Genomic DNA, 13,784 nt, shown 5'->3' with positions numbered 1-13,784 from the left:
ACTAAGGTCATTTGTAGCCTGTCACATGTCCAAATTTTCTTGGCGATGAGGGGGCTTCCGCTCCCTTCAAACCTTCGAAACAGAAGGGGCACATCCCAATTCTGGCAACCCCTTATTGATATGGTGCGGCGCCGAAAAAGTGATCACTCTTTTATCAACATTTCTCAAACGAAAAACAATGTTTGGGGCCTAAATAGGGTATGTTTGCACTGTTTGAGGCAGTCAAAAACACGTCTATATGAGGTAAAGGGTTGAGGACTCAACATGTTTGTTAAAATATATATCAGCTCATACAGTAAAGCCTTATATCGTCTAAGTTTTCAGAATGTCACAAGCAAAGAATATCAGCAAAAGAAGTTATAAAAAAGAAGACAATAATGACTTTTGTAAAGAAAATGGATTCGCAGACCTAACATTGAATGTAGAGAATCACAGAATACACGTTTCTAAGACAGTTTTGTGTATAGCATCCCCCTGGTTCCGCGCCATGCTAGAGAAATCGCAGTCTGAGATGTCATTACCTGACAAAAGTTATAAACATTTCGTGGAGTTCCTGAGATGTATATATCCTGATATGATGAAGAAAGTGACCGGTATGGCATTTATAGAATTTATAATATTTGGTTATCATGAATCTTTAAATTTGATATAGTTGTGTGAGTCTGTTAATATAGTCAAGGCCAACAAACGAAATATTGAATTCAAAATCCATTAAAAACGTGAAATACATAGAATTAGATAATAAATAATGTGCACTTTATTTCATCTTATAAAAATTAAAAAATTTGATGATAAATGATATTTTTTTTTATAAATGTACGTTTCATTAAATTAGATATAATGTGTATTTTGATATAATGACATTATTTTATATAATGTTTATATAAAATATGAAAGGTATGAGGGGGCTAACCACGATACTCACCACGGATGGTAAACGTGGTGTCCTAAATGAAACCTCAAAGGTAGGTTTCGCTTTGAAACATGCGGATGTAAACTTTGCTTTTCATTTTAAAAGTACCAACATACACAGGTTCATTAACATGTAACATCAAAATGTTCATCATGAATCTAAATAGAAATATGTCATATTTTGTAGAAAAGAACGTCTACATGCTTCTTCCATTGGCTCATGAATATAACGTAGGGAAGATGATGAAACGTTGCGAAAAAATGCTCAAGCATATAGTAAAGAATAGGTACACAAGGAATGTGGAAGAATTATACCGGCATATTCATTTGTCTGAACTGTATAGCCTAGAAGAATTGAAAGAAATATGCATTAATTTGGCCTCAGACCATACTTTAAAACAGTTCAAAGCTGCCAGAACGGCATACCAAATATCAGATGAGAGTCATTTCAAGATTATAGAGTTTGCTCTAAGGAGACATGAGCTGGATAAAACGGATGAAAAAAATTTTGAAGTCCATAAGAATAAGGAATATATGGTCAAAGTCTATACTGACAGCGAAAACGAGTTAGATGATTAGTGAAAAATATTTGCAAGATCGCTAAAACTAAAAAAAAGATAAAAAATACCACCAATGATCCACAAATGAAGTCAAATTTGTTAAATTGGTTACAAACTGTTTATGGGAATGTGGAAGAAATTGTAGAATTTGATATTCTCACAGAAAATGTTAAAAATGTTTCTTAAACAACAGTTAGGATTGATGCCATCCTTTAGCGCATACAGTTGATATTTAGGAAATGGTTCCAACAGAATGAGTGTGTTTTGAAATTTTTGAAACAATGTGAGTTTTCTTTCAAAGGCATTTTTTACCTATTTTTTATTTATTCATTCAGCAACAAAAGCATTAGTTAAAATTTTATTGTGTTGTTTCCGGAAGTATTCATATCAGCATCATTATTTGCATTAATGCACCACAAACATACACGTACGAAGTAAAAGGATGTCAACAGAAAATGGCAACAGAAAGTATGAAATGCCTTTCGCATTGTGTACACGTACATGTTCTGTCCTCCGAAACAAGATGATGCTTCTCGAAATAAAAGTATTTTTACTATGGTCAATAACATCCGAACATGTCGCCGGATACAAATACATTGTATACATATCATAAGAAATATCATTGTATATTAAATAAGAAATATCATTGTATATTACAGAAGAGCGTGGAGGAGCACGTGATCTTTACACAGTACCTGATATGTTAGTAAAGGAATCATAATAATATTATGTCTAAATTTTTCAAAGAATTTAATGAGTAAATTACATTGAAACGGACTAAATTAATGTTTGCACTGAAGTACTCGTTTACGTGCAAATGTCTTTGTAGAAATAAATGGAGGACTTTGATGCTTACAAACGTCATATGATTTCGAGCTTTTAGATATACGACATAAATATGGATAAATAAGCAAATTTCAATATCATGAAATGAATGAAACATTCATTCTAAGTCTTGATTATTCGCAAATGATATGATAAAGAAAATAGCACAACCTCAGATTTATGAAAACTGGCTATGCATTTTAATTGTTACACATAAATCAAGTTATTCAAGCTAGCACCACAAGTCATCTTTATTTATCAGAGTATCATCTCAGACATTAATTATCTACAAGCAAGAAGGACAAACATATAAGAGTTGAGAATTAGAATGTATGATATGGAATAAGATACTAGTATTTGCTATGTTGTTCGTGTTTTTCAATGATCATAAATACTCAGCTAATTGAACAGTCACAGCTAATGGAACTGTTACAAGATAATGATGATAGAGAATATATGGAAGAACTATTTCTTCTCCCAGAAAATATTAAAGATGCTGTACAAAATAAAAAGTGAGTGACGGTAATTGAAAAGGCTTGCAATTAACAGATGTTTTTTATTTTTTATTTTAACCTAAGGGCCCTTATTTGAACAAACTTGGTAGACACTAATAAGAGGATGTTTAATGTTAAATGTCTTAGCTCTAGCTCTTTGGGGTTATTAAAAGAAGATTTTTTAAGTTTTTACTATACACATAAAGGGAAAAAACAATGACCCCCTGGTGCGGGCCATTTTTTTACCCCAGGGATTTTATTTGAACAAACTTGGTAGACACCCATTAGAAGATGTTTCATGCTTAATATCTAAGCTCTAGCTATTTTTTTCTTATTTTTAAAACATCTTTTAAGTCTTTACTATATACAAATTAGGAAAATCAATGACCCCCTGGGGCGGGGCCAATTTTTACCCCAGGGCTTTTATTTAATTAAACTTGGTAGACACCCACTAAAGATGTTTCATGCTTAATACCTAAGCTCTAGCTTTTTGGGTTTTTTAAAAAGAAGATTGTAAAAGTTTTTACTATGAACAAATTAATAAAATCAATGACGCCCGGGGCGGGGCAAATTTTGACTCCGGCGCATTTATTTGAACGAACTTGGTAGACACTGACTAGATGATATTTCATGCAAAATAATTTAGCTCTAGCACTTTATATGATGGCAACCTATCATTTTGCGATGTACATGTATGGATAAATTATATGTTAGCATCAATATATATTGTCAACTTATCAATATATCATATCAATCTTTCTTTATACGATGTGCATTCATGAATATATGTTGTGGTAGCATCATTATACACTGCCAACTTATAAATATGGCATGTACATCTTTCATTATTCGACACAAGTGAATATATCTTTACACGATGTGCATTTATGAATGTTTTATGTAGTAGCATCATTATAGTGTCAACTTATCGATATATCAGATCAATCTTTCAAAATACGATGTGAAATTATTATTATACGATGTGCATTTATGAATATATTATGTGGTAGCATCATTATATAATGTCAATTCAACAATATATTGTCAATCTCTTATTGCACGATGAGGAATTATAAATATATTTTGTGGTATAAATATATTTTGTGGAAACATCTTTTTATGTATTTTACATTCTAACACTCCTCGTGACTTTGTCTTTATACACAAAGAAGAAGAAAAAAACGATGTTAAACTGCCAATAAACACTGGTTAGAGGTTGTTATGTTTTCTCACTCGATTATATAGTTTACAAAGCCTTTTAAAGCAACAATAAATCAAAGTGCTGCAGCACTGAATGCGACGGACATGCAACCGGGGAGACATTTAGGGTTATTTAGAAAAAAAAATAAAACACAAAATATAGGAATCTATAACAGAGAAAATTTGTTCCATACAAGGAGCAATATATTTTGTGTCCCAATCTGATATAATCCAGATTTTCTACTTTCAAGCAGAATGAAATATATGCCTAAAACCCTGGTCAAACTTGTAAATCAGTGTCATTATCGATTTATTCCAAGAAATGATATGTAAATGGAAAAAAAACTTTCAACGACATATTTCTAAAATAAAACCATGCAAATAGACTTCAAGCATAATACATTATACCACGGATAAATCCGTGATTATACATGTAAGAATGTTATTTATAATTGCTTCGTGTTTTAACATAGTGGGCATATAGACAATAAAATATAAGTCATTTGTATTTTTATTTCTTTTGGATATGTACGTCTCATTAAAAATATCTTTGGTTAAAATCATCAGCAATTAATAGTCACCGTATTTTTTAGATTTCTTTTATTTGCAAGGGCCAGAGCACATCGTTTTTATTTTAATCTAAATGTCACAATTTTTTTTTAAAAGCACTATAGTGTTTAGTTGTCCTTTTCATTTTCACACTAAATTACATTTTCAACTTGTTTGCTTCTTACAATTGTATAGAATTTCTAAAAGTATTGCATGTGAACAAAGTAAGTATCCGCTGGTTTATAACATGTATAATGGTTTATAACATGAATAATGTGTACTCCCTACTGTCCGAAAATCAGCACAGGTAAAGCAGAATCTATTTTTAGAATAGCGAAGGTTAACTCATATCGTGACCTAGAAAATGTATCTAATTTATTAATAACTGCTGAATATTCAGCTAAACCCGCGGTATGAGTCACGAAAATAGTTCTTCTTTTATTAAATGCGCGAGTTATTCTAGAGTCCAAAAAACTTTTGATTTGTTAATAATAATGTTTGTGTATAATGTAGAAATATTTATTTCCTACTAATAATTTCTTGGAACTCAGAGCTTACACCTTTATTATAGTATAATTTGCTGTCCTACTTTTTCGACAGCGGTAAATCGTTTCGGCAGTAATTTGGCATAATTGCGCAATAATACTACGGGACTACAACGTTTTTTATCAATCATATACGTCCATATTTTAACTTGGATAACTTAATTTGAAATTGAAAGGCTAAATATGGAAGATTTTAAGATATCCGACATAGTATGGGAGTTTTAAAGGATCAAATTCATGTACTTTTTCTTGGGCTGTTAATCGGTTGAGGACACTTTGCGCGAGTGTAGCAGACGAAATCCCATGTAGATGACTTAGCTCTGAACGCGCCTGAGGGCGCGTCCGTCGCAAAAAGCATTTTTATTGATATTGTAAGTTCTTATAATGTTTTCTTTTCAAATAATACCTAAATAATTTCTCACTTACTCTAACGCCACGAATTTGATCCATATCATTTAATGAATATTTTGACAAAACGGCGCCAATCCGCAAGCAGCGTAATGACGTCATCCTAACTTAGGATTCCTAAGTATACAACTCATTCATAAACGCTGACGTCATTTCAAACATATAAGAATGATAAATTGGGCACTGGTGTAATTACAATGCAATCCATTATAAGACGTAAGTTTTTATCGATGAAAACTTGATAGAATTACTGTTTTTCTCATCATTTCTTTTGTTTCATTATTTCTATATCTTAGCAACAGTAGGGTGCGAAGTCAAACAGCGTTATACGAAAATCGGCACCGGAAGTTTTTTCCGCTTGAAAAAATAAGTGATCTTCCTTATTTAATCTTGTTTATGAATCGAAATAACATCAGTCTAAGCGGTGTTTATCGGTTATTTAACATCGGTTGGGAGTTTTGATGCGAAAGAATTGACTACGGCCTTCGTGGATAATTTTTTCGCATCAAAACGACAAAACCGATGTTAAATAACCGATTAACACCGCTAAGACCGATATTATTTCTTAAATATAAGCGGTCAATATGTTATTACATGATGTCAATCTATCATGATATGATGTGCATTTTTAATATATAATGTGGAAACATCATAATATTTTAACAACATACTTATGTCAATATGACATTATACATGTATGATGTCATTGTTTTCATTATATGATGCCAATTTATCAGATTACGATATGCATCAGGGAATATTTTATGTGGAAACAGCATACTATAGAGTTAAAATAACAATATGTCAAGTAAATCGTTCATTATTCGATATGAGAGTGTTCGATATCAGTTATATTGTTATAAGGTGTGTATATTTGAATATATTAGTATTAAAATGACCAATAAAAAAACATTGCCTATATTTCTTCAATGTTAATATTCATCGGTGCATATTGTATAAAGTAAGTTTGACTCAATATATTGCTATTTGGAAATAACAACGGTCAGTATTTTAATTATAACAATATGAATATACTTTATCTACCAACATTATGTTAATCTATCTTTTGAAACAAGGCGGTAAATGTTTTTTATCTCGAGAAAGAAACGTTATAGTGCTTCTTCTTTTGGTTCATGAATGAGGGATTATAAATCGTTGCCAACAAGTGCTAATGCAAATAGTAAAGAAAAGTAAAGAATATGCACACAGGAAATATTGAGGAAATATACCGGCAAATTTATTTGTCTGAACTGTATAGTCTGGACGAAATGAAAGAAAGGAGCATTTGTCTGCACTTAAGCACACTCTCTACCGACTCAAAGTTACCAGAACGGCAGTCCCACAGTCCCAGCACAGTTTATGTGTTTGCATTTAATATACTAAAGGAATAACTCACAATTGCAGATCTTTCTCATTTTAATATATTGCCGTCCGGTTATCATGTCATCAGGTATTGACTGTATGATTGTTTACTTTTTATTGACACTGGACGAAATAAAACTTTTGTTTGACGGAAAAACTGGGAATTTTCCTGAACCGCATCGGCAAGATTGACTTTCACTTCAAAGCTGTATCAAAACATAATGAACACAAAAACGCATTTGTACGTAAAAATATTCGACGCGTCGTACATAAGCTCAGGATCTCTAGCTGCGTAGGCTCTAACCCTGTGAGAGACATGTCTTTGTTTTAAGCACGAAATACGCATTGCCCGGGAACGAAATCGAACTTATAGCTACATACACATTCAAACTAAAATAAACTAGAAGGGTTTTTAATACAAAAACGTTTGTCTCCCAAAACTATGTATGGTCACTCATGTGAAGTTTCACTGAAATCCCACCAGTAGCTTACCTGTGAAAGACAGACAAGATTTTTCTATTTATAGCTCTGACGGCCATTTTGTGCAGCAAAGCGGAACGTGCAGAAGATGTGCACAACCAAGGCTGGTACTGATCACTCCTGTAAAGTTTGGTTGAAATCCCACCAGTATTTTGACCTGTTAAGGCCGGACAACAATATTCCATTTTTAAATCTTGTCGAAATTTGTGCAGCAAAGTGGATTAAGCCGGTAATGTGCATAACTAAAAATAGTACTGATCACTCCTGTAAAGTTTCGTTGACATCCCACCATACGTTTGACCTGTGAAGGCCGGACAAGATTTTTCTGTTTTTAGCTCTGGCGGTCAGTTTGTGCAGTAAAGCGGAACGTATCGGTGATGTGCACAACTAGGAATGGTACTGATCACTCCTGTAAAGTTTGGTTTAAATCTCACCAGTAGTTTGACCTGTGAAGGCCGGACAAGATCTTTCGATTTTTAGCTCTGTTGGCCATTTAGTGAAGGTAAGCGGAACATGCCGGCGATGTGCACAACTAAGGATGGTACTTATGACTCCTATGAAGTTTGGCTGAAATCCCACCAGTAGTTTGACCTGTGAAGGTTGTATAAGATTTTTCGATTTTTAGCTCTGGCAGCCATTTTGTGCAGCGAAGCGGAACATGCTGGCAAAATGCACAACTAAGGATGGTACTGATCCCTCCTGTGAAGTTTAGTTGAAATTCCACCAGTAGTTTGACCTGTAAAGGACAGACAAGATTTTTCTATTTTAACTCTGGTGGCCATTTTGTACAGCGAAGCGAAACGTGCTGGTGATGTGCACAGCCAAGGATGGTACTGATTACTTTGGCAAAGTTTGGGTGAAATCCCACCAGTATTTTGACCTGTGAAGGCCGGACAAGAATATTCTATTTTTAGCTTGGGTTACAATTTGTGCAGCAAAGCGGAACAAGCCGCTAATGTGCACAACTAAAGATGGTACTGATCACTCGTGTTAAGTTTGGTTGAAATCCCACCAGTTGTTTGACCTGTGAAAGCGGGACAAGAATTTTTAGCTCTGGTGGTCATTTTGTGCATCCAAGCGGAACGTTCGGGTATTGTGCACAACTACAGATGGTACTGATCACTCCTTTGAAGTTTGGTTGAGATCCCACCATAAGTTTGACCTGTGAAGGCCTGACAAGATTTTTCTATTTTAAGCTCTGGCGGTCATTTTGTAAAGTGAAGCAGAACGTGCCTGTGATGTGCACACTCAGGGATGGAACTGATCACTTCTGTAAAGTTTGGTTGAAATTCCACTAGTAATATGACCTATGAAGGCCGGACAAGATTTGTTTTTAATTTTTAGGTTTTGCGGCCATTTTGTGCAGCAGGGAGCGGAACGTACTGGAGATGTGCACAACTAAGGATGGTACTGATCACTCCTGTAAAGTTTGGTTAAAATCCCACCAGTAGTTTGACCTGTGAAGGCCGGCAAGATTTTTCTATTTTTAACTCTAGTGGCCATATTCTGAAGCGAAGCGGAACATGCCGGCGTTCTGCCCACTAAGGATGGTACTTATCACTCGGACAAGATTTTTCTGGTTTTAGCTCCGGCAGCCATTTTATGCAGCAAAACGGAACATGCTGACAATCGGCACAACTAGCGATGGTACTGACCACTTCTGTGAAGTTTGGTTGAAATCCTACTGGTAGTTTGACCTGTGAAGTCCTGACAAGATTTTTCTATTTTTAGCTAAGGTGGCCATTTTGTGCAGCGAAGAGGAGTGCCGGCGATGTGCACAAAAGGGGATGGTACTGATCACTCCTGTAAAGTTTGGTTGAAGTCCCACTAGTAGTTTGATCTGTGAAGGCAGACAAGCTTAATGCTAAATAATTGTCTAAATGCAACAACTCTCATGAATTTCTATTATTGTTCTATCTGTGGAAAAAATTCGAGATATTGTCTTTAAATGTATTAATTGTGAAATATCTAGTAGTAAGGTTATTTATGACCTATCGTGTAACATTCAAAGTTTTAAGTAAATACCTTAGTTTAGAGATTTGCAGATATGTGTAATTTGTGGACATTTTTATGTTTTGAAAAAAGACGTGCCAGTAAACGGTGGTATAACTATATCAAAATTAAAAAGGTTGTTAAATTAGGCCTACTGTCCCGTTGTATATGGTTTCATGTTAATACCTACTGGTTTAAATATGTTTAACATCCCATTGATTTCTGTTAGTAAATACATTATTTGTCTAAGTAACATATATTTATATATGGACATATAAATAAAGTTGACTTTTAAATATTTGAAATTAAATAACGAAAAATGCAAGTTGGTTTTATGTGACCTAGCTAAAAACGAGAAAAAAATCTAAATTTAGCTTCACCATACAGTTTCACTATCGCTCACTTTCTTAAGTAACGCGGGTGCATTCAATCAATGAGCTGCGAAGAGAGCGTAACAGGAAGAATACGGGTAAGTTCATATACATGTATCTATTAATAACTTATAACATTTTATCAATTACTCAAAAATATTTATAAATAAAAACGATCGTTGACAAAAAAAAGCATTTACATAACTGAATCTCATGAAATTGTGTTTTCAAAACAACTTTAGACAAAGGAAAAGTAAATTTTCTTGAAAACGATTGTTTATCATTTTTAAACCATATCTATCTGTTTCAGTATAAACTTGTTATACTAGTATAAATTAGCTTATTTTATTTTAAATATCTAATCACATAAAATGAACTATTAATTGTAATATTTTGCACAGACCCATGAAAGGATCGGGAAAAATCGGAATATTTCGACATGTTCCGTGTTTCTAAAGGTCGTGTCATTCGACTACTTTCGTAGGGAATGTCAGCTTAATGTTTACTCATTCCTATCTATTGATATATATTGAAAAGGAATTTGTACATATCATTTATCTCGCTGTAATATATTGATTTTGTCAAGTCTTTTCTCAACAGACTTATTGTATTGCAACAAAACAAGTATTAACACATGAATAGCATTAAAATGTTTAAGTAGCACTGTAATTAAAAACCAGTATGCATACAGTATTCGCTGTGCATAACCTGTGCGGGCTTAAATGTTACAAATGACTTCTACAGTTTTGTAGGAAACAAATGTGAGTACTTTGAACACGAAAATGTGATACAAATGGCATTGAAAAATTCAAGGGGAACTGTAGTCAAAATTCTAAATAAGGTCCAGTTGGCTGACATACCATGCATGATAAACCACAAAGTTGTTTCATTGTGTCAAATGGTTTTAGAATTTTCTATTTGATAAGTTTATCTTACGTTTTATTTGGTGGCACATCCTTCAGCGTTCAGTATAACCCGTTTAGATGAAAGGATTTGCTTTTGCCAGAATGATACTTGTACTCTATTTATGTCCCTGATAATACGGTCTGAAAAATGAAAAAAGCCAAAAGTGTATTGTTACGAGCCAGGCGTAACGAGAAAGAAAAGCCAGCAACAAACTTGTAACAATAACAAATTTATTACAGAAAGGTTATTAAAGAAAAATTGAAGAACAATTTATGATTATAAATACCTGAAGTCAAAATAAAAATATTAATCTCAAATGTCTAGAAGATCACTCTAGATAAGTATTTTATGTTCTTCAGTAATCATAATCTAGCACCTTCAACAATAAAGAATAATCTGGAAATTTCTATCTAAATATAATGCATGAATCATAATCTAGAATTTTCTACAACAGTTAAGAAACTTCTTGTTAAATCTTTTGTTTATATTATACTATGGTACACATGTAGTTTATGTTCTAAAAATAGAACAGTGATAATATTGGAAATACCAACTTGTCAGAGATAAACTTTATACATGTAATATGTTGCATACATAACAGTATAAATATTTAATATATTTAAATTAGGTTAACTGAACAATTTTTAACGCTAAAAGAACCAAAATGTTTTGATAAAAATTCGCTCATACAGTAGTATATTCTATCGTCTATGTTTCCAGAATGTCAAAAGAAAAGAATATCAGCTACAACAGTCATTTAAAGAAGAAATGATGCGTAAAGAAAAAATGACCAACAGCAAATTTTGTGAAGAAAATTAACATTGATTGTAGAGAACCACAAAATACCTGTCTCTAAGACAGTTTTGTGTATAGCATCCCCTGTGTTTCGTACAATGTTAGAAGGTCACTTCCGGGTGTGAATCTAATGTGTGTGAATCTATTATTATACGATGTGCATTTATGAATATATTACGCGGTAGCATCATTATCATTATAATGTCAACGTAACAATATATCAAGTCAATCTTTCATAATACGATGAGTACTTATTAATATATTTTGTGGAAACATCTTTATATTTCAAATTAAAAATATATGCAGTCATTATGTCATTATATGATGTCTATCTATCATAATATCGTGTGCATATTTTTGACAACATGTAACGACAGATTGACATAATATATCATTATTTTGACTAATTTAAGAATGATTCCGCACAATATACATGTATTTTGACTCTGTATATAGATGGTTTCACATAATATACTACAAAATACATCGTATAAGGACAGACTGACATAATATACTGTTATTATGGCTCTACAAAAAGATGGTTTCACATTATATACTAACAAATACACATAGTATATTGATAGATTGACATAATTTATAGAGACATTGACATCATATATTGTTATCTCTATATGAGAATTATTCCATATAATATATTCATAATTTCACATCTTATAATGACAGACTGACATCATATAATGACAGATTGACAGAATATATACTTATTTTGACCTTATATAAGGATTGTTTCACATAATACGTTCAAAAAATAACATGGTATCATGATAGAATGACATCATATAACGACACATTGACATCATGTATTGTTCAGTTGAATTGATATTAGGATTCTTCCACATGATATATTCATGAGTGTACATTGTATTAAGAAAGGTTGACTCAATATATTGCTATTTGGACGTTTTATAATTATAAGACAGTCAAGGCTTTTAATTATTTTACCACACCAATTATTTTCAAACTTAAAATACTTGTCAGTTTTATTATTTTTTAACGTCATCTTTTTTACACAATGACTTGAAAATTTACCACAATCGTCTCCTTAAATGTTATTATACGTTAAATTATTTGAACGGAATTTGAAATAAAAATAATTATAGCTGTACCTGTTTTTGTTGTTGTTTTTGATATTTTTGTTATAAACGTCCACAAAACTATTCGTCCACATACCAATATTTTTACAACTGATTTTTACAACTGAAATCGTCATTTATCACTGTCATCTTTACTTGTTCATTCCTTGTGGTTCTATAAGTATTATTGCTGTTAAACTATATGGGAGCCATAAATATGATACTTAGTAAAAAAAGGACATGTGTGCTGATTTCTCAATGATGACTGACGCTACAGTACATGTCTGTAAGAGGTCGATGAGTGTGAATACAAGACAGGACATAAATAAAATACATGTACATATATTAGAAATAAAAACAGATATTTTAATCATCTATAAGATTTTATTTGTATGCAATTATATTCTTTAAATGACGACAATGATTTATCTTGATGTCGAATACATATTATACATTACCCAACACAATAACAAGAAGAAGAACAAGAAAAACACTGCATTTGTACATGTACTTTTATTACAACAAAAAAGAAAGAAAACAAACAAATTTTACATATAGTTACATGTATATGTACAGTACATGTTACAGTACATGTACGTACGTATACTGATGTTTAAATACAGTAATTAATTTTTAAAATTTAAGGTTTCCACCGCGTTGACCGGTGTTTGACCGCCGCGTTCCTCCGCAATTTACCACTGCGTTCCGCGGGGGAAACGGTTTCAGCCGCCGATTTATGTCCGCGGTGGTGAAAATTTTCTGTCCGCGGGGTCACGCGGACAATATCTGAGCAAATTTTCGTCCGCGGTAAACCTCATCCGCGGGGTCACGCGGGTTTTGAAAAAGTCGCGCTGAGCGTACTGTAGCTCTGAGGAGACGAGAGTTGCATATATTTGATGACAGAGTCTTTCAGGTTTGTATTCAAGAAATTCTTACGGAATAATTTGTGAATTAAAAGGACACATCTGCACGGAAGGAAATTGTAAAAGAGAGATTTACTGAGCATTGAGACTAATGGAAAGATTCAAAATTACTGCAAATCACAAACGCATCATGTCAGATCTAATTGAACTGTTACAAGATAACTCTAATGATGGAGAATACGAGGGTTGTCCAAAAAATTCGTGCACTGCAGTTATTGTCGTGAGAGTAATTAATAAAAACAAATGAATTATATATCACTTGAAAGAGAATTTTGTCTCAAATAAGAAAACAAAAGAAAAAGCCGAGTAACCGGCGTGTCGTGTAAAAGAATGGTCATTGAGTTACCTTAGTAACGTAATACCGTGGC

General features: G+C 32.8%; 1 protein-coding gene across 1 annotated transcript; it reads left to right on the top strand.

The window, feature by feature from the left end:
- Positions 1–321: 321 nt before the first annotated feature.
- LOC132723160 (BTB and MATH domain-containing protein 36-like) lies at positions 322–1,491 on the top strand. The gene is made up of 2 exons (XM_060707835.1): positions 322–593; positions 1,100–1,491. The coding sequence occupies exons 1-2, from the start codon at positions 326–328 to the stop codon at positions 1,489–1,491; spliced, it is 660 nt and encodes a 219-aa protein (XP_060563818.1). The 5' UTR covers positions 322–325.
- The last annotated feature ends 12,293 nt before the right edge of the window (positions 1,492–13,784 follow it).

This window comes from Ruditapes philippinarum, unplaced genomic scaffold, assembly GCF_026571515.1.
Source record: "Ruditapes philippinarum isolate M1 unplaced genomic scaffold, ASM2657151v2 ctg1745_1_1_1_1, whole genome shotgun sequence".
NCBI lineage: Eukaryota > Metazoa > Mollusca > Bivalvia > Venerida > Veneridae > Ruditapes > Ruditapes philippinarum.
The sequence above is the reverse complement of the archived record's forward strand: the minus strand, read 5'-3'. Positions and strand labels throughout refer to the sequence as shown.

What these genes read in the sequence shown, in the direction of transcription:
- LOC132723160 (XM_060707835.1), top strand. Translation starts at nt 326, where the DNA reads ATGTCACAAGCAAAGAATATCAGCAAAAGAAGTTATAAAAAAGAAGAC. An exon ending in TATGATGAAGAAAGTGACCG is followed by an intron (nt 594 to 1,099) that starts GTATGGCATTTA and finishes CATATTTTGTAG; the next exon opens with AAAAGAACGTCTACATGCTT.